This window comes from Osmerus mordax, chromosome 28 (assembly GCF_038355195.1).
Source record: "Osmerus mordax isolate fOsmMor3 chromosome 28, fOsmMor3.pri, whole genome shotgun sequence".
Lineage (NCBI taxonomy): Eukaryota > Metazoa > Chordata > Actinopteri > Osmeriformes > Osmeridae > Osmerus > Osmerus mordax.
The window spans coordinates 5,118,937-5,137,684 of NC_090077.1; the positions used below are offsets into that span (position 1 = coordinate 5,118,937).

Genomic DNA, 18,748 nt, shown 5'->3' on the forward strand with positions numbered 1-18,748 from the left:
CTTCATCACCACTTGAGTGGAGAGGTCGACTGTCTACTGAAAATGTCATCAGGATGACCCCAGGGCCAACCAGATATGCCATTTCCTGGGTTAATGACATAAAATCCTGCTTCAAACTGTTCCTGACAGAGTCCATTGAAACCATAGTCATAAACATGACTAACTTGGAGGGTAGACGTGTTTACAAAGACAACTGGAAGGAGATACACCGGACCAACATCCAAGCAAACATATTCAAAATAATCCATATATTAGGCTTCTTTCACTCAAAAACGAGTTGCATAGGCTTGTGTCAATGAGGCCTACAGGCCATAAATGGCAAACAGAAGTTTAAAACTTGTAATGTTTGCAAGAACTTAAGCTGCTAAAAAGATGTAACACAACATTAGTTAATAATATATGTATTATTATGGAGTTATAGTCAGATACAATGGGGAGGTCACTTTTGACCGGGAACACAAAAGTAGTGAACAAGAAACGAACACAACAGGAGGGTTAAGATTTTGACGGAGTTTCCAATGACGGTAAATTACGGTACCCGTTATCCACCCATTGACATCATGTTTATGTATCTATCTGAATATTAAACACTCACCTGAATACTCCTAGTTCGGATCCCCATGCCCACCTGTAAAGAGCAACAGAAATAGGCACTCATTCATGGCCATTTCTGAACGCAGGCCAGGGGAGTGTGCTATTAATGGTGACGATGACAATGTTTCACAATGTTTCCGACCTTTGAAATGAGGATTTTGTTTGTTTGTTGAATTGTATTTATACATCCATGTTGTAGGCCTATTTATATTATTGACATCTTGATCTTGTAGTGCTGCTGCCCTGACATTTTTTTTTTACATTTAGTAGACGCTCTTATCCAGAGCGACTTACAGTAAGTACAGGGACATTCTTCCAGAGGCAAGTAGGGTGGAGTGCCTTGCCCAGGGACACAACGTCTTTTTTTGGGCACGACCGGGAAGCGAACCAGCGACCTTCTGATTACTAGCATGATTTTCTAACCGCTCAGCCACCTGACGTTTAGCACTTTATTCCTCTAAGCACTTTTCAGCACTTTATCTTCCTATGATTCCATGATTGGAAGGTCAACTTTGCACCATTGTTGATCTCCCTCAGTCCGCAACATTCATTATATCCCACCTCCGTTTAATGTGGCCTTTACGTTTTTGCAAGTTGAAGTTGAATCAGTTACCAATGACTCTTCCTAGAAGGGTATAATAAGCTATCACAGAAACTCAAACTCATAGGTAAGCATAAACACATTTGTGTTGGTTTATAGAATAATAACCCCAATATTAAAGTAGTATACAAACATTTCAGTCAACATGAAGTAACATATGATGATAAATCATTTTCAAGACCCGAAGGGCACTGAAAATATCCTGGCATATTTCAATACTTCAAAATTGCTCTCTAGGAAAACATGTTTAGAGCTAACAGAACACAGGCTTCGATTTTTATATAGTAAACAGACTCAATTCTTTGCGTGATATAAAAATCTGTTAGAATAATAAAAACATATCATAAAATAATATGATTAAATATAATAATAAAAGTTTACAATGATAGCCTTGAAAACATATATACAATACCCTGACATATACATGATTAAATACACAAACATAAATAGCAGCATATTTAATAACAGTAACAGTTTAAGGCATCTTGATTTGTTCAATTGTGTTAACCCTTGTGCTGCCTTCAGGTCAAAACGACCCAGCGTTGTGCTGCGACAACTTTACCCAATACAAAAACAAATAAAAAGCCTTTTCTTTTAATCTTCGCGCTGTGGGGGGTATGAGACAGCCAGACGGTTAAAAGAAAATGCTTCTCTTTATTTTTTATGAGGTAAAGTTGTCGCAACACGTGGGGGGGTCAAAAAGACTGAAGGGTCACAATGACCCGAAGATAACACAAGGGTTAACTGATGTATATCATGGCTAACAGTAGGAGTGTTAAAGCAATACTGAAATAAATATAGATGTTTGACAAAATGTCTGAACATATAGGTATAAATATGCATTAATGTACAATAATATAAAAATGAAAACCACATCAAACTGAGGAGCGCTTCTCCATCATTATTGACGTGCTGGTGCAGAAACAGGAATATCACACAGCACAATGGGGAAGATCACCACGATTTTCCAGGACCGGCGTGGAGACAGAGTCACCTGCAAGAAAGGAGACAAAACCAAAGTGTTAAGAGTGCAGCTAGCAAAGCAAAGCACAACATCAGATTCTCTATTTAAGGAAAAGGTGGTCATTACCATTGAGCTAGATATGCTCCTAATTGCTAATTGAAACTGGACTGCTATTACTTCACACTGATACCTACAAGCACATCGTAGTTCACATCGATGATGGAACAGTTGGAGATGGAGAGAGATGTGTCAGGGACGGTCAGCGTCATTTCACTGTAGGCCTGCAGGGTCCCACTCTTCACAGGCTCTCCTGTTACTGAATCCAGGGTCTTGCACTCTATCTTTACGGATTTATCCAAAGCGGAATACTTCTGGTTCTGCACGAGAGTTGCATTCGGAGTGGCACTCCTTGATGAAGAGTTGCTGAACTCGCACGTGATTTTAATGGTTTCCCCTTAGGTGAAAGGTCAATTTAGTATCAACAGTGTCTGGTTATTTCTGTGTACTCTCATGTTGTTCAATCAAGGTTTAAATACATGTAACAATACAGCTATCTGACTTATAGACTTTTTGTAAAGCTCTCTCTTGGAAATCGCTTTGGATAAAAGCATCTGCTAAATGAGTAAATGTAAATGTAACAAGCGTGTGTCAACTAATGATGGAACATGAAACAATGACAGTAAGTAACTGGTAAACGGTACCTGGGACGAAACCCTTCCTGTCCAGGTGCACGGTCATTTCGACAGGCCCAGAGGCACAACACAGACCCCACACCATGTGGCTATTTGACCCAGACAGAGGTGCCTACATCCACAAAGTCACACAAACATGCATGACTTCATTTTCACACTAAATGTCATTTGTTTTTGTTTTTTTTCACTCATAAGTCAATATCATCATCTCATCTGTCGTGACCTGAAAGGATGTAACACATAAAGGATGTAACATATCCTTTCAGGTCACGACAGGTAAATATGACATGAATGAACAACCAAGTGGATGGCTTACCAAACAGACTTACCAGAAGCTGTGGGTGGTTGGAATCAATGTGTCTTGAAAAGTTGAATTCGGTTTCAAACACCTTGGTTATATGCCATGATATGTGTATCTCAACCTTCAGGAAGTAGACCACACGGCCATGTACCCCTTTGAATGTGGATGGGAAGTCCCTGCAGAAATATACTTTATGGATTATTTATTCCGATTATCTTCAAGACGTTGTCTTTGTCTTCAATTGTGTTTGTAAGACTATATTGTAGCACGGATGTTAAGATTGCCTACATAAATAGTCAGGGCGTTCATACCCTTGTGGCAACTGGAATGTAAAGGGATAGACCTGAGCCCCTTCTTGAAGTACTGTACGACCAATCGCTGTTGATTTAACAGCTGCTTTGATTAGTTGATCAAAGTTGCTGTCGATCAAGTTGCAGTTTGCAAGTTAAATGATCGATAAGACATGCATACCATACCATTGTTTCCTGTGATGACCGTGAACAAATCTATTTCGGCTTTATGGGTATGTGTCCGACTCCTACGACGACGCCTCGTACGTGTTGTCCAACGAACTTCGGCTTTCCCGTTTAATGACATGAAAATGGACGTAATGTTTGTTACTCTCTTAACGTCGAAGGAGATATGGCCGGTCATAGGGTCGCCACTTGAGAAACTGGCCCTCGAATTGAATATGTTAAAATTTGTAATGAAATTTGAAAACGGATCCTGAAAAAAAACCATTTTTATACACACAATCCACTGCAACTACTAGAAGTCTTCTGAGGATTGTCAAAGTTTCAGAATAAAGGTCCCACTCTACTGCCACACATTTTTGTGGTCGTAAAAAAGGATTGATGCATGGTCCACAGATATGAGCATAAAATAATTGCAATAATATGAGAGCACCTTAAATGCAAATATAAATTAATCGGATGAAGCATGTATGTCACTAGAAATTGAATTGCTCAATTTGAATCATTCCACAACAAAACGAAATTTGTATTATTGAAATAAACCTATAAAACTGAGCAATTCAAATTCGAATATAGATTATTCGAATTCAGTTTCTCGTGAGATATTTACTCACGAGAAACTAAATTCACTGATATATACTGAAAATAAAGTATCCAATTGCTGTTGGTTATCTAACAAGCAAGCATTTCATCCATTATTAGATATTTTTCTGATTCAAACTATTTGGTTGTTAGTCAGGCAATCCCTCCTTTAATCTAAATCCGTTTCAGATGCCACTGCCTTAGGAAGTCCAACAGAAACACCATCTTAGGTAGGCTACCTTCATTTATAGACACTAGCAGTTATATTGGAACTCACATTCAAAATAAGTCAAGAAGCATAAAAAAAGTTATTGTGGCTTAAGACCATTTGATTTATTGATAAAGTGAGTAAACATCTCTATGACATTTCAAACTACATGGACACCCCATTGTACACTGTATTTCCCTGTAGGATGTTTTATCAACTTAAAAATTGTTATCGTGGAACACTTCCGTTTTTGAGGTAGCTTTGAATAAATACATAAATACAAAACATCTGACACACACACACATGGTAACATTACCACAAGCAGTATATCTTACATCAGCTGTGTATTGTACTGCCAATTGTATTGTACTGTGTATTGTACTCCCAAGTGTATTGGGATGAAGCGTTTTTTCCACTGAACACAATACCACTGACATTCAAGTGTAGCCAGGAGTAAACCAGGAGTGTTGACAACATTTAAATAAAATTACTGACGTTTGACTAAATGTCTTCAAGACAATATTTAATTCTACTCTAAAATAAGACCATCTGACATAAATAATGGATATATGTGACAGCATATCATCTCATAATATATAAGCCATTTGGAACTTTTTGATTATTCTTAACTATGCACCAATATTATTAATGACTACACTGCTAAACTAATACTGGTAGGGACAAAAAGATATGGAATCTGCACCAGCTTTCTGGCACATTTCCTACTCTCTCATGCACACGATACATCTTATAATTAAAAACATCAAAACGAGTCGAGGTTCTCTAGTTTTGATAAACAATAGTGTCTGGTGATGTGTGAACAGGAAGATCACACATCACAATGGGGAGGGTTACCGAGATGTCAGTGGACCAGTCGATAGACAGAGTCACCTGCAATGAGAAAGAAGGAGTATGAGTACAGCTGTTTAAAAAAGCCCAGAATCTGCTCCCTTTAAGGAAATAGCTGTCCTGATCGTTTAGGAATAGAAGTCCTATACCACAAGAAGAAAATTACAACCAATCCGCATTCATTTCAGACTGATGCCTACCAGCACAGTGTAGACCACCTCGATGATGGAACAGTTGGAGATGGAGAGAGACGTGTCAGGGATGGTCAGAGACATTTCACTGTAGGCCTGCAGGGTCCCACTCTTCACTGGCTTTCCTGTTACTGAATCCAGAGTTTTGAGATCGATTTTCTTTTTGGATCGAGTCAAAGTGGAATACTTCTGGTGCTGGGTAAGTGATGCAGTTGGTGTGGCATCCCTTGTTGAAGCATTGCTGAACTCACACATGATGGTAATGGTTTCCCCTGAAGTGAACAGAAACAGAAAATGAGTATCCACATTATCTTACATTCCATGTGTGTACATCCTACTAATGTCCAATCAATGGCAACGAGGTGTTTGTTAAAACTGTACCTGGGACAAAGCCATCCCTGTCAATGCGCACAGTCATTTCGACTGGGCCCGAGGCACACCATAGACAGCACACCATCTTGTCTACTGAGCCTGACAGAGGTGCCTAGAAACCACACAGTCACATAGACATGGATAACAATCAGTAACATTATGATTAACATGCGTCACTACACAACACAAAATGTGAATTTTACGTTTTGATGTAATACAACATTTAAATACAGGGGTAGCTATTACGGGTAACCATCAATCTTACCAGAAGCTTTGGCTGGTTGGCATCGATGTGATTTGCGTAGTTAAATTCCACCTGAAACTCCTTGACAAGATGCCACGGTCGCCGTATCTCAACCTTCAGGGAGTAGACCACACGTCCATGGATCCCATGAAATGTGGATGGGAAGTTGCTGCGGGGATAGAAAATACATGATTTTCCTGGGAGTGATCTATATCGATTTTTGTATACCAATTGTGTGTCTTAAATTAGCCTATGTAAAAAACAACGCAATTGCAAAACAAAGCTGTTAAAATACCAATTAATTTACGGAACTGGTTTCCAAACTATGTAAACCCATGCAGTCTGCTGAAAAAGCGGGTTTGGGAGAATATATCAAACAAGCCGAGAAGGGGAAAAAAACAGCTGACTGAGCAATAGCCTACTGCGATGGAAACATTCATGGTAATGCAGGGGGGGTTGGTTCCTGATTCACACAGTCTACCCAAAATGTGGAAATCTTATGTAAAAACAAAAGCAAATAATACAAAACTCCCACATCAGAGTATTCTATGTAATAGCCGACAGAAAAACAATTAAAAGTAGGCCTATGTTCGAATGTTTTGCAATTGTTCTTTACCCTTCCCCCCATACACACACGGGCTACAACAAAAGGTCAAATGCTACCATTGGTTTCTAAGGTTTGGTTCGCAATTGTATTTTATCTCAATAATTTCGTTGTCCAAAATATTTGGACCCAGGTCTCATTGATACACATACCCTTCTGGTAGATGGCATGTGAAGGGGTAGACATGGGCTCCTGGTTGAAGTATTGTGGGGCCAATTGCTGAAATTTAACACAACCATTGGTTAGTTGAGTTGCAGTAAATTAAGTTGTAGTCCAACAAGTTACTTAATTAAGTTTACTTAACCCACCAGTGTTTTCCTCCAACACCACCGCTCTGAAATTGAATAAATCCTTATTTGACGAATGGTTTTTTATCCTACGCCTCCGAAGGCTACCCGTACATGTTCTCCAAAAAACATGGGCTTTCCCATTTAGGGATATTTCTATAGACCTAAGCTTTGTTATCTTCGAAAGTACGAAGGATATCTCACCGGTCATACAATCCCCACTCGAGAAACTAGCATTTTCATTTAATGCATTAAACTTTATGTTAAAATCACTAAACGTCTCTTGACTTGTCCCCATTCTTCAGACTTGCACTATCCACATTCACTACTTAGCCGGCCGGCTTGGGGGTAGGATGGTCAATTGAAAGTATGCGCACGCGTAGTTCGTGTCTTCGTCCTTAAACCCTTTGTCTAGCAAACAGGTCAACATTTAAACATTTCTGATCATAACCGTCAAACATACATTCTACATCTACCTGCCTCATCCAGATTCGCATTAAAAATGTTGGATCGCTGTGGGATTTCATTTGGTTAATCAAAATGTGTGGTCATAGTCGAGAAACACAACACATTTTAAAAAGTTTGTTGCATGGCCTGCCGCTACCTTAATGAGTTGTATTTTCAGTTCTCAAACTCTTCGGTTAAGACGTACGAAGCTGGTGAACGGAGACGTTGCAGTCCCCATCACCTTTCCTCTCTACTCCCAAATTCAGCGTGTATCAAAGTGTAAGTCTTGATTGTCCATTTGGCAACCTAGCCATTGATGTTTACCACGTGCATGTCCATAATCTTGTCAATTTCAACCCACTCATTTTATCCTGGGGGTATTAAGGGATCTAGCAACGTTAAGCTGATGAATGTATTACATTTGACGTTTTCTGGTCAAGTCCATTAAGACAAAACTCTTATGTAGGCTATATTTTTGGTCGGCAAGTGTCTCCCATCTCACTACCCAGGATTGTAGCAGTTTAAAGCAGGCCAGCAGTGATGACCCCCACACCTGCTGGAGCTCCCAGCCCCCAGGCCAGAGAGACTGTTCCCCCAGAGAGGACAGAAACCCACAGGGTCAAAGCGGACGGCGAGGGCACAGCCGCCGCCGTCTGCTCCGGTTCGGGGTCCTGCTGATGAGTGTCAGACGCATGGTCAGCAGCCACAACAGGATGGTCCGACGCCTGATCCCCTTCCTGTCGGCCATGTGCTCCAGACTGGAGCGCATGGCCGGGGCTGCTGAACGCTTTGCCGCTGCCAGCAGCCCTTCCTCCACAAACACTCCCTCCATCGCCCCCTCTTCCCGCCCCTCCTCCAACACACGGCCGGCCGGCCGCAGTACGTACTCCAGGCCACTGGGGAGAGCCACGGCCTCCGCCGCTTCTCGAACCCGCTCCCACTTTCGCCCGGGGTCACGCACCCATCGCTCTGTGGTCCGTGCTCGGCCAATCAGAAGGATGGGTCTGCCTCGTCTCATGGCCAACCACCACCTGTCTAGATCCAACCCCTCAGCCCGTCTGCGCCGCAGGAGATTGGAGGACTGATGCCTTTTCTCAAGATGCTGGATCGAAAGCCACGTGGCTCCCCTTGTTTCTTGTTCTACTGGTTCATTTTGATAGTCTCTGGGATGGTTTCGACTGTTGTGGCACCTCCAGTGTCTCTGCCGTAAATAAAATAGTCTGCTTTGATCTTTTTTTTTTTTTTTACTGGTTAACCCATCAGCGGATGGTGCTCATATTGATAGAAAAAATATATTAGGTGCATACGAGAGTTTGTTAGTCATGAAGAAAACAACAGTGAAATTCTTGTAACTATCTACTCACAAAGCTTAAGTGAAGGTAGTGGTTGTTTCTGGTTCGATTCAGGCCCCTCAAAGCACTTGGAGTGGTTCCTTTACAAATGCCATTATTGCCTTGAAAGCATTGATGGTGTTAATGGTGGTGTGCCCAACCTTTTTCCACTCAGTATGTCTTCTTCCCAACGGACTATGAACACAAGCCATGCAACTGGACTACATGCTTTAAATCATGGAAAAGTTCCAGTTAGCCATTGCATTTATCTAAAGAGCTTTTGTTTTGGTCATAAGGTGTTGAGCTGTCATGTGCTGATAAACACGTTTTATCTTGACTGTCTTTTGTCTTGTTTTTGAGCAAATAAAGTGTTGTCATACCACAAGGTGGCACTAAGCCCCCATCACCTCATTCTGTGGCGGCCAATCTCCTTTTCAATATTTGGAAGGCAACAGTGAGGATGCTTTGAACGCACTGCACTCCACATCAGGGCCGTAATCATGATATTAAAATCTGGTCAAAATGTCCCCCCCAATATATTGATATAGAAATAAAATAGAAATGTGCTACACTACGACAGGCAAACACGCACGCTGTCCGAAATTATCATAATTTTTTAAAATCACATTCATAACTAATCGTAAAAGGTTTTCAGGGGGGGATCTTCAGACTCCCCAGCAGATTTCGTCCCCCCCAATGTTTACTCCACGGCTACGGCCTTGCTCCACATAAGCATGGACAAGAAAAAAAGGATTCATCCTTGACATATCAGATTCATTGAGTACATTTGAAGTATACGCTGAATATTTACATAGTCAGTAGCATTTGAGATCAATTTAATTGGCTATTCATTGAATTTGTGGCTCTACAAGACAACTAACACAGGGTTAGGTTAACCACAGTTTGCTCATATCTCTCCACACCCACTGTCTGATCATGTGATGGACTTAGCAGAGGGAAATGTGGTCTTCAGGTGCTCTGGTCTAGCCTCGGAGTGAGAGTCATTCTCACTGGGGGGCAGCGAGCCACAACAGACTGAACAAATGACTTGTCAAAGCCCTGAGCTGGCGCCGGGCTTGGCAGGGTGAGTGGATGTATGGGAGCCAGGCGTTACACGACGTAGAGCATGTCTTGTTCTTGTAAGAATGAGAGTTCCTAGACAGCCCCGGTGCTAACATGGCACCCTGCAATCTTGATAGATCCACTTTTACACAAAGCCTTCAAGCAGCTGGCACGTGCACACACTTGACAAGTGCACTGTACTCTTCCCAGTGTAGGCCCATGGCTTTCTTTAATCCTGCAAATTTCAATCTGTTCATTATGACACCGTAACGTGTTTAGGCTCAACAGCATCCTCAACCAGTGCTGGACTGGGACAAAAAAATGGCCCTGGCATTTTTGCTCAGACCGGCCCACCACAATCGGACGGACACCACCCACCAGTATACCAAAAGAGTTAAGAGATGTGATTGGTTCAGGACAATGTCTGTATGGGCCGCTGTCCCTGCTTTTTGGGACAGTCGTTGGCCAGTTTTAAGTTTCTACAAAAAAAAAAAAGTATATATTAAATATCATATTGGCCTCAAGTGCGTCAGCCAACCGGGCATTTGCCCTGTATGCCAGATTACCAGTCCAGGCTTGTCCTCAACCCATCACAAATATACCTCAGTGAGAGGTTTTCAGTAACACGAATGGGGAATAGTATGTATCAAAGGTAGCTCAGCTTTATACACATAATCCTGCAGAAAGGCGATCTGGCTGGTTTTCAAAGTATAAGTCTCTCTGTTGTGGGCAAGTGCTTGGTACGCTCAACTAGGAGGCAACAGGATCTCAGAGGCACCAATTAAGTTCAAAATCTGCTTGGCTATATGAGTTGGTCAGTATTTAATACTTCAGGTAGTAGACTGCACAGCGATGGACCCCATGGAATGAAGATGGGAAGTTCCTTCAGCATACCCTTGTGGTAGCTGGGATGTAAAGAGATAAACATGTGTCCCTTGAAGTAGCATACTGTATTGCCAGTCGCTGTTGTTCACAGTATAGTTCATTTAGCGACAAACTTACATCTACCACTACTTTCCATGCTGAGATTGAAGAAGACATCCAATTTGGCTGAATGGGTTTTTATTCTACATTTTATTTGAGATAGGGCTGATTATGGACCCAATGGACTTACCTTACGACACAGGCAGGGATATTGGAAGTCAGTAGCATTTGAGATCAATTTAATTGGCTATTCATTGAATTTGTGGCTCTACAAGACAACTAACACAGGGTTAGGTTAACCACAGTTTGCTCATATCTCTCCACACCCACTGTCTGATCATGTGATGGACTTAGCAGAGGGAAATGTGGTCTTCAGGTGCTCTGGTCTAGCCTCGGAGTGAGAGTCATTCTCACTGGGGGGCAGCGAGCCACAACAGACTGAACAAATGACTTGTCAAAGCCCTGAGCTGGCGCCGGGCTTGGCAGGGTGAGTGGATGTATGGGAGCCAGGCGTTACACGACGTAGAGCATGTCTTGTTCTTGTAAGAATGAGAGTTCCTAGACAGCCCCGGTGCTAACATGGCACCCTGCAATCTTGATAGATCCACTTTTACACAAAGCCTTCAAGCAGCTGGCACGTGCACACACTTGACAAGTGCACTGTACTCTTCCCAGTGTAGGCCCATGGCTTTCTTTAATCCTGCAAATTTCAATCTGTTCATTATGACACCGTAACGTGTTTAGGCTCAACAGCATCCTCAACCAGTGCTGGACTGGGACAAAAAAATGGCCCTGGCATTTTTGCTCAGACCGGCCCACCACAATCGGACGGACACCACCCACCAGTATACCAAAAGAGTTAAGAGATGTGATTGGTTCAGGACAATGTCTGTATGGGCCGCTGTCCCTGCTTTTTGGGACAGTCGTTGGCCAGTTTTAAGTTTCTACAAAAAAAAAAAAGTATATATTAAATATCATATTGGCCTCAAGTGCGTCAGCCAACCGGGCATTTGCCCTGTATGCCAGATTACCAGTCCAGGCTTGTCCTCAACCCATCACAAATATACCTCAGTGAGAGGTTTTCAGTAACACGAATGGGGAATAGTATGTATCAAAGGTAGCTCAGCTTTATACACATAATCCTGCAGAAAGGCGATCTGGCTGGTTTTCAAAGTATAAGTCTCTCTGTTGTGGGCAAGTGCTTGGTACGCTCAACTAGGAGGCAACAGGATCTCAGAGGCACCAATTAAGTTCAAAATCTGCTTGGCTATATGAGTTGGTCAGTATTTAATACTTCAGGTAGTAGACTGCACAGCGATGGACCCCATGGAATGAAGATGGGAAGTTCCTTCAGCATACCCTTGTGGTAGCTGGGATGTAAAGAGATAAACATGTGTCCCTTGAAGTAGCATACTGTATTGCCAGTCGCTGTTGTTCACAGTATAGTTCATTTAGCGACAAACTTACATCTACCACTACTTTCCATGCTGAGATTGAAGAAGACATCCAATTTGGCTGAATGGGTTTTTATTCTACATTTTATTTGAGATAGGGCTGATTATGGACCCAATGGACTTACCTTACGACACAGGCAGGGATATTGGAACAAAGATGTCAGGAAGCATGAACAGGTTACTGACTTAAGCCCATTTGATTTATTGATAAAGTGAGTAAACATCCCTATGACATTTCATACTACATGAACTACGTTGTGACACATTTCATTATCATTTGTAACTTGATTGAGTGCCCCCACTGTAAATGTCCCTGTAGGATGTCTCATTAACTTCAAAATTGGCATCCAGGAAAACTTCAGCTTAAGGAACACTTGAGTTTGAGGTAGCTTCGAATAAATAAATAAATAAATACAAAATATCCGAGCTAGACATGGTAAAAATATTACTACAAAAAGCAGCATATCTCTAACATCAGCTGTTAAAAGTGTATTGCGATGAATAGGTTATCCCTGAACACAATATCAGTGAGATTCAAGTATAGCATAATAAACCAGGAGTGTTGACAATAGAAACAAAATTACAGCCGTTCAACAAAAATGTCCTAATCAAGCAATTCATAATTCTATTCTAACATAAAACCATCTAATATTACCTAAATATCTGACACATATTGTATGATATGTGATAGCATACTGTATCATTTCAACAATATGTTATTAGCAACAACAACGTCAATGACCATGCATAAACTCAAACAATGACACACAATGCTATGGAATTAAGCACAAATAGTGTAATGCCTACATTGGTAACAAAACTATACATCTAATACTGAGAACAGATCTAGAACACTTCACAATATGGACAAAAACAAGAAGAAATTGAAAATATTCTATAATATTTAGCAATTATCTAGAAAATAAATAAATAAAAATGTTGTTTTTTGCTTTCTGGAAGTAAACTAATAAATACTGAACCAAATAAGGCTGTTTTATCATGACCTTGATTTGGTTTCTGCCACGTATCCTACTCACACACAGTCTTCAAAGTCGTCAGTGTCTGGTGAATCAACCGGAATATCACATATCACAATGGGGACGCTTACCGAGACGTCAGAGGACCAGTTGATAGACAGAGTCACCTGCAAGGAGAAAGAAGGAGTAGAAGAGTAGAGCTGTCAAAAAAACAAAAACCATGAATCTGCTTTATTTAAGGAAATAGTTGTCCTGATAATTGCGCTTGAAATGATCCTGACTGGCCAAATCTTCATGTGCTTACATGAAACCTTAACGAGGAATAGAACTCCTGTAAAACGAAACTTTTGAAAATCGCGAGTAAACTGCATCTCAGAATGATACCTACCAGCACAGTGTAGACCACCTCGATGATGGAACAGTTGGAGACGGAGAGAAAGGTTGTATCAGGGATGGTCAGCGACATTTCACTGTAGGCCTGCAGGTTACCACTCTTCACAAGCTCTCCTGTTGCTGAATCTAGAGATTTGTTATCCACCTTTCTGGACCCAGCCAAAGTGGAATACTTCTCGTGCTGCATGAGTGATGCAGTTGGTGTGGCGTTCCTCGTTGAAGCGTTGCTAAACTCACACATGATTTTAATGGTTTCCCCTGAAGTAAAAATACAATTAGTATCCACATTATCTCAGCATGTTCTAATTCAAGGCTTGATTACATTACATTACATTTACATTACATTTAGTAATTTAGCAGACGCTCTTATCCAGAGCGACTTACAGTAAGTACAGGGACATTCTCCCCGAGGCAAGTTGGGTGAAGTGCCTTGCCCAAGGAGACAACGTCATTTGGCACGGCCGGGAATCGAACCAACAACCTTCTGATTAATAGCCCGACTCCCTAACCGCTCAGCCATCTGACCCCCTCAACAGGGGTGCATACGTTTGTTTCCTGCACATGTCGAATCGATTGTGAGGAGGTTGTTCCAACTGTACCTGGGACATAGCCCTTCCTGTCGAGGCGTGCGGTCATGGCGACGGGGCCCGAGGCACACCATAGACAGCACACCATCGTTTCTTCTGAGCATGATAGAGGATGCTACAAACCACAGTCACGTAGACATGGATAACAATCAGAAACATTACAATTAACATGCGTCACTGCACAACACTAAATGGGAATTGCCCCTGTGTGAATGACGAAACATTACGCAAGTCCGCCTGATGAAATGGATGAATCCAGGTGTATTACAAATCAGACAGATACTGTACAGACATCTTACCAGAAGCTTTGGGTGGTTAGCATCAATGTGATTTGCGTAGTTAAATTCCACTTCAAACTCCTTGACTAGATGCCATGGTCGCCTTATCTCAACCTTCAGGGAGTAGACCACACGTCCATGGACCCCATGGAATGTGGATGGGAAGTTGCTGCGGGGACAGAAAATGATTCATGGATCAATAGGAGTGATCTTTATAGATTGTTCTAAATACCACGTGTCTTTGCCTTAAATTGTTTCAAAATCCCGCAATTACAAGGCTGTTAAAACACACAAACAAAAAAACAATGTATGGCAGTGGTTTGAAAACTTGGGGTCAGGACCACATGGCCGGGGATCTGCCGATATCAAAACGGTTCTGGGAGGAGAAAAGGTGTGTCTGTATCCCAAACCAGGCCGAGCTGATCGAGCTATTCTGTGACCGAAGAGCATTCACAGCGAAGTGGGAGATGGTGTTCTAGAATCCAAGTCTACATAAAACGTGTGAATCTTAAAATAAATAAATGAAGAATCTAAAATTCCCAACCTTCATCCCCTATGTTGTGGGAAGGGGTATTTAAAAATTGTATTCTAATATTTCTGATTCTGATTTAGCAAATGTTCGTAATTGCCCTTCCCCCATAGGCCTAGACAACCCCACAAAAATGTCACAATGATTTAATAAGATTGCGTTCGCGATTTAATTTAATTTTTCTAAAGGGTTTGTTGTCCAAAATATTTTGAGAAACCCTGATACACATACCCTTCTGGTAGTTTGAATGTGAAGGGGTAGACATGGGTTCCTGGTTGAAGTATTGTGGGGCCATCCGCTGTCAATTGAACACAATCGTTGCTTGGTTAGCTGAGTTGCTGTAAATTAATTTGTGGTCTAACAAGTGAATTATTACAGTTTACTTAACCCACCAGTATTTTCCTCCAACACAACCGCGCAGAAATCGAAAAAATCCACTTCGGCTGAATAGTTTTTTTCAGTTATCGTCCGACGGGAACGCTTACGTTTTGTCCAAAGAACAAGGGCTCTCCCATTTGGTGATATCGTAATGGACCTAATCTTTGTTATTTTCGTAATTACGAAGGATATCTCACCGGTCATTATGTCATCACTTGAGAAACTGCCATTTTCATTTAATGCCTCGAAATTTATGTTTAAATCATTGAACGTCTCTTGATGTATCCCCATTCTTCAGACTTGCACCTTACAAATTCACATCATCGGCCGGCTCGAATGTGGGTGTGATCTGTGATGTTCAATTGAAAGTCTGGGCAGGCGCAGTTCGTGTCTTCACTTACAGTAACCCTTCACATGCCAAACAGAGGCAATACTATGTACTATGTACTATGTATACTAATAATATGAATCATACCCGTCAATCATACTAAGTCTACCTAGTTGGCTATTTGCCTGCGTTCAGCTTTGCATTCGAAATGTTGGTTTTCTGTGGGGTTTCATTAGGTTGTAAGCAAAGTAAGTGTTGATGTTCGAGATAATGAAGTGAGTACTTGAATTATTAAGTATTCAAATGTTTGGATTTACATGATCAATTTACATAAACATACATATTCATTAAATGGACCCAGAAAAATATTTCACGCAAGATATTGCACAACCCCTAGACGTATTAATTGATGCAGGGACAGATTCGTTTTGAATGTTTATTCTTTCTGCACTTTAGAAACCTGAAACTTTTACAAGAAGGAAGAAGCTGGTACTGGAGTATGAGGTGGGTCAGAAACTAGTGTCAGGGTTTGTGTTGACAGACAGCCTCCAGATGTCCAGAAGGAGGGAGCATTGCTTAACTCCCATTTCCTACAGGGCTGTTTGTAACATATGAGATATTTTGGACCTTAGCCTGTAATTGACAAATGCCCAAACATGCAGTAATTCTAAAACTGTTGGCAAGAAATGTGTCTCCCATCTCACTACCCAGGATTGTAGCAGCTCAAAGCAGGCCAGCAGTGATGACCCCCACACCTGCTGGAGCTCCCAGCCCCCAGGCCAGAGAGACTGTTCCCCCAGAGAGGACAGAACCCCACAGGGTCAAAGCGGACGGCGAGGGCACAGCCGCCGCCGTCTGCTCCGTATTCCTGGATGTTAAAACAAATCAGTATCTACTTTGGGTAAGACAAAGATTTTGTGATGGTGGTGGTCATTTTTGGTTCAATTTAGGCCCCTCGAAGCACTTGGAGTGGTTCCTTTACAAATGCCATTATTGCCTTGAAAACATTGATGGTGGAAGATGGTGGGGTGCCAAACGAGTTTTCACAGTTTTCCCAAGCGATTATGAAGACACGCCATGATAATGGACCAAGCCATGGCATTTTTATCAAAAGAGCTTTTGTTTTGGTCAAATAGGCTGAGCAGTCATGTGGCTTTATGTCACATTTCTGTCTTGTTTTCTTGTTTCTGGGAAAATAAAGCATTGTCGTACCACTGGGTGGCACTAGATCCCCATCACTTAATGACGTGGCCATAGCAAAGCTCTTTTTCATTACAAGGCAACAGTGGGAATGCTTGGAACACATACAACTATCTATACACAAGCATTTACAAGAAAACACGGATTCATCCTTGACATATGATATTTGTTGAGTGTCTGTCGAGTACCTTCAAAGTATACATTGAATATTTACATTTTCAGTAGTATTGACCACAATTTATTGAATTTGGGGCTTTACAAGACACAGTAGAACTAACACAGGGTTAGGGTAACCACAGTTGGCTCATATCTCTCCACACCCACTGTCTGATCATGTGATGGACTTAGCAGAGGGAAATGTGGTCTTCAGGTGCTCTGGTCTAGCCTCGGAGTGAGAGTCATTCTCACTGGGGGGCAGCGAGCCACAACAGACTGAACAAATGACTTGTCAAAGCCCTGAGCTGGCGCCGGGCTTGGCAGGGTGAGTGGATGTATGAGAGCCAGGCGTTACACGACGTAGAGCATGTCTTGTTCTTGTAAGAAAGAGAGTTCCTAGACAGGCATAGTTCTCCACGGCGCACTGCACTTTGCTGTCAGAACAGTGCAATCTTGATAGATCCACATTTACACGGACAAAGCCTTCAAGCAGCTAGCGTGTGCTCACACACACACACACACACACACACACAAACACACACACACATGCTTGACAAGTGCAGCGAACCCTCCGTAGTGTATTTGGCTCAGTCTTTTTAATCCTGCACCTTCAGTCTAGTCATTATGACACCGTAACATCGTGTTTTAGGATCAACAGCATCTTAAAGCCGACACAAAAGTAAGTCATAAGTTGTCGTCCGTAGCCAGCAGCAGATGTCATCGCAACTCCCCTCAAGCTTCCCTTTACCTTACACACACTTTACACCTCACATGCAGAGGAATCGTTCGGATGTTACAACGAAACAGACTGGTACTGTCATTGCAGACAGAGAGAAACCAAGGTTTGCTAGGCGCTCCAGGGTTGCTAGGTGTTCCAGGGGGATCCAGGGTTAATGTATGCTGTGTTCAGGCATTATTTTGCTGTTAACATCAATTAGTCACACACAGAAAACCGAACACAAATGTTTTTTTTACTACAGTAATTCTTTTACTCTGAATTAAATACCTCTCTCTTGCTGACTGAGGGAAAAAATAAGACATTGATTTACTTTCAGTGAGTTTAATTCCACTCAGTGAGAGGTTTTCAGTAACAGTGAAGGGAAATACTGTGTATCAAAGGTAGCTTAGCTTTGTACACATACACTAATCCTGCAGAAAGGCGATCTGGATGGTTTCAAAGTGGAAGTCTATTTGTTGTGGGAGAGTGCTTGGCACGTTCAACTAGGAGGCAACAGGATCTCTGACAGTGTGCCTTACACAAACACAGAGATGCACACACGCACGCACACACACACACACACACACACACACACACACACACACACACACACACACACACACACACACACACACACACACACACACACACACACACACACACACACACACACACACACAGAGCCCCCAACAAACACAAACACACTATATTTGTCTCTTTTTTACCCCCTCTTTCCCTGTTTCTCTCTGTTTCTCTGTTTCTCTCTGTTTCTCTCTCTCACACACACACACACACACACACACACACTCTTTACAGTGTGGAGTCGTAAATACTACACACACTAGTGGCTGTGGCATTTATAATGGACTATGTCTCTGATAAGGGTGGTATCAGGTTTATTACAACTCATTGTAGCTGGTCTTACTTGCCAACTCTGTAAACCAACCACCCAGAATACACACACACACAAACACACACAGGCACACACAAACACACACACACACACACTCACAAACACACACAC

At 41.9% G+C, this 18,748-nt stretch overlaps 3 protein-coding genes across 3 annotated transcripts; all 3 read right to left on the bottom strand.

Annotated features, from left to right (window-relative positions):
- Positions 1–1,273: 1,273 nt before the first annotated feature.
- On the bottom strand, positions 1,274–3,594 carry LOC136938181 (arrestin domain-containing protein 3-like). The gene is made up of 5 exons (XM_067231452.1): positions 3,464–3,594; positions 3,181–3,328; positions 2,861–2,963; positions 2,354–2,613; positions 1,274–2,189 (listed from the first exon to the last, which is right to left on the bottom strand). Exons 3-5 carry the CDS (start codon positions 2,934–2,936, stop codon positions 2,097–2,099), a joined length of 429 nt encoding a protein of 142 aa, XP_067087553.1. The 5' UTR covers positions 2,937–2,963; positions 3,181–3,328; positions 3,464–3,594; the 3' UTR covers positions 1,274–2,096.
- A 932-nt stretch (positions 3,595–4,526) lies between these two features.
- Positions 4,527–7,279, bottom strand: LOC136938073 (arrestin domain-containing protein 3-like). The gene is made up of 6 exons (XM_067231299.1): positions 6,984–7,279; positions 6,828–6,894; positions 6,093–6,240; positions 5,837–5,939; positions 5,465–5,727; positions 4,527–5,306 (listed from the first exon to the last, which is right to left on the bottom strand). Exons 1-6 carry the CDS (start codon positions 7,258–7,260, stop codon positions 5,199–5,201), a joined length of 966 nt encoding a protein of 321 aa, XP_067087400.1. The 5' UTR covers positions 7,261–7,279; the 3' UTR covers positions 4,527–5,198.
- Positions 7,280–13,124: 5,845 nt separating this feature from the next.
- Positions 13,125–14,233, bottom strand: LOC136938075 (arrestin domain-containing protein 3-like). Its single transcript, XM_067231301.1, has 3 exons — positions 14,150–14,233; positions 13,546–13,808; positions 13,125–13,324 (listed from the first exon to the last, which is right to left on the bottom strand). Exons 1-3 carry the CDS (start codon positions 14,223–14,225, stop codon positions 13,214–13,216), a joined length of 450 nt encoding a protein of 149 aa, XP_067087402.1. The 5' UTR covers positions 14,226–14,233; the 3' UTR covers positions 13,125–13,213.
- Between the last annotated feature and the right edge of the window lie 4,515 nt (positions 14,234–18,748).

What these genes read in the sequence shown, in the direction of transcription:
- LOC136938075 (XM_067231301.1), bottom strand. Translation starts at nt 14,225, where the DNA reads ATGGTGTGCTGTCTATGGTGTGCCTCGGGCCCCGTCGCCATGACCGCA. An exon ending in CAGGAAGGGCTATGTCCCAG is followed by an intron (nt 13,809 to 14,149) that starts GTACAGTTGGAA and finishes TTTTTACTTCAG; the next exon opens with GGGAAACCATTAAAATCATG. An exon ending in AGGTGGTCTACACTGTGCTG is followed by an intron (nt 13,325 to 13,545) that starts GTAGGTATCATT and finishes TTCTCCTTGCAG; the next exon opens with GTGACTCTGTCTATCAACTG.
- LOC136938073 (XM_067231299.1), bottom strand. Translation starts at nt 7,260, where the DNA reads ATGGGGACAAGTCAAGAGACGTTTAGTGATTTTAACATAAAGTTTAAT. An exon ending in GGTGTTGGAGGAAAACACTG is followed by an intron (nt 6,895 to 6,983) that starts GTGGGTTAAGTA and finishes GTTAAATTTCAG; the next exon opens with CAATTGGCCCCACAATACTT. An exon ending in CAGGGATGGCTTTGTCCCAG is followed by an intron (nt 5,728 to 5,836) that starts GTACAGTTTTAA and finishes TGTTCACTTCAG; the next exon opens with GGGAAACCATTACCATCATG.
- LOC136938181 (XM_067231452.1), bottom strand. Translation starts at nt 2,936, where the DNA reads ATGGTGTGGGGTCTGTGTTGTGCCTCTGGGCCTGTCGAAATGACCGTG. An exon ending in CAGGAAGGGTTTCGTCCCAG is followed by an intron (nt 2,614 to 2,860) that starts GTACCGTTTACC and finishes CTTTCACCTAAG; the next exon opens with GGGAAACCATTAAAATCACG. An exon ending in ATGTGAACTACGATGTGCTT is followed by an intron (nt 2,190 to 2,353) that starts GTAGGTATCAGT and finishes CCTTTCTTGCAG; the next exon opens with GTGACTCTGTCTCCACGCCG.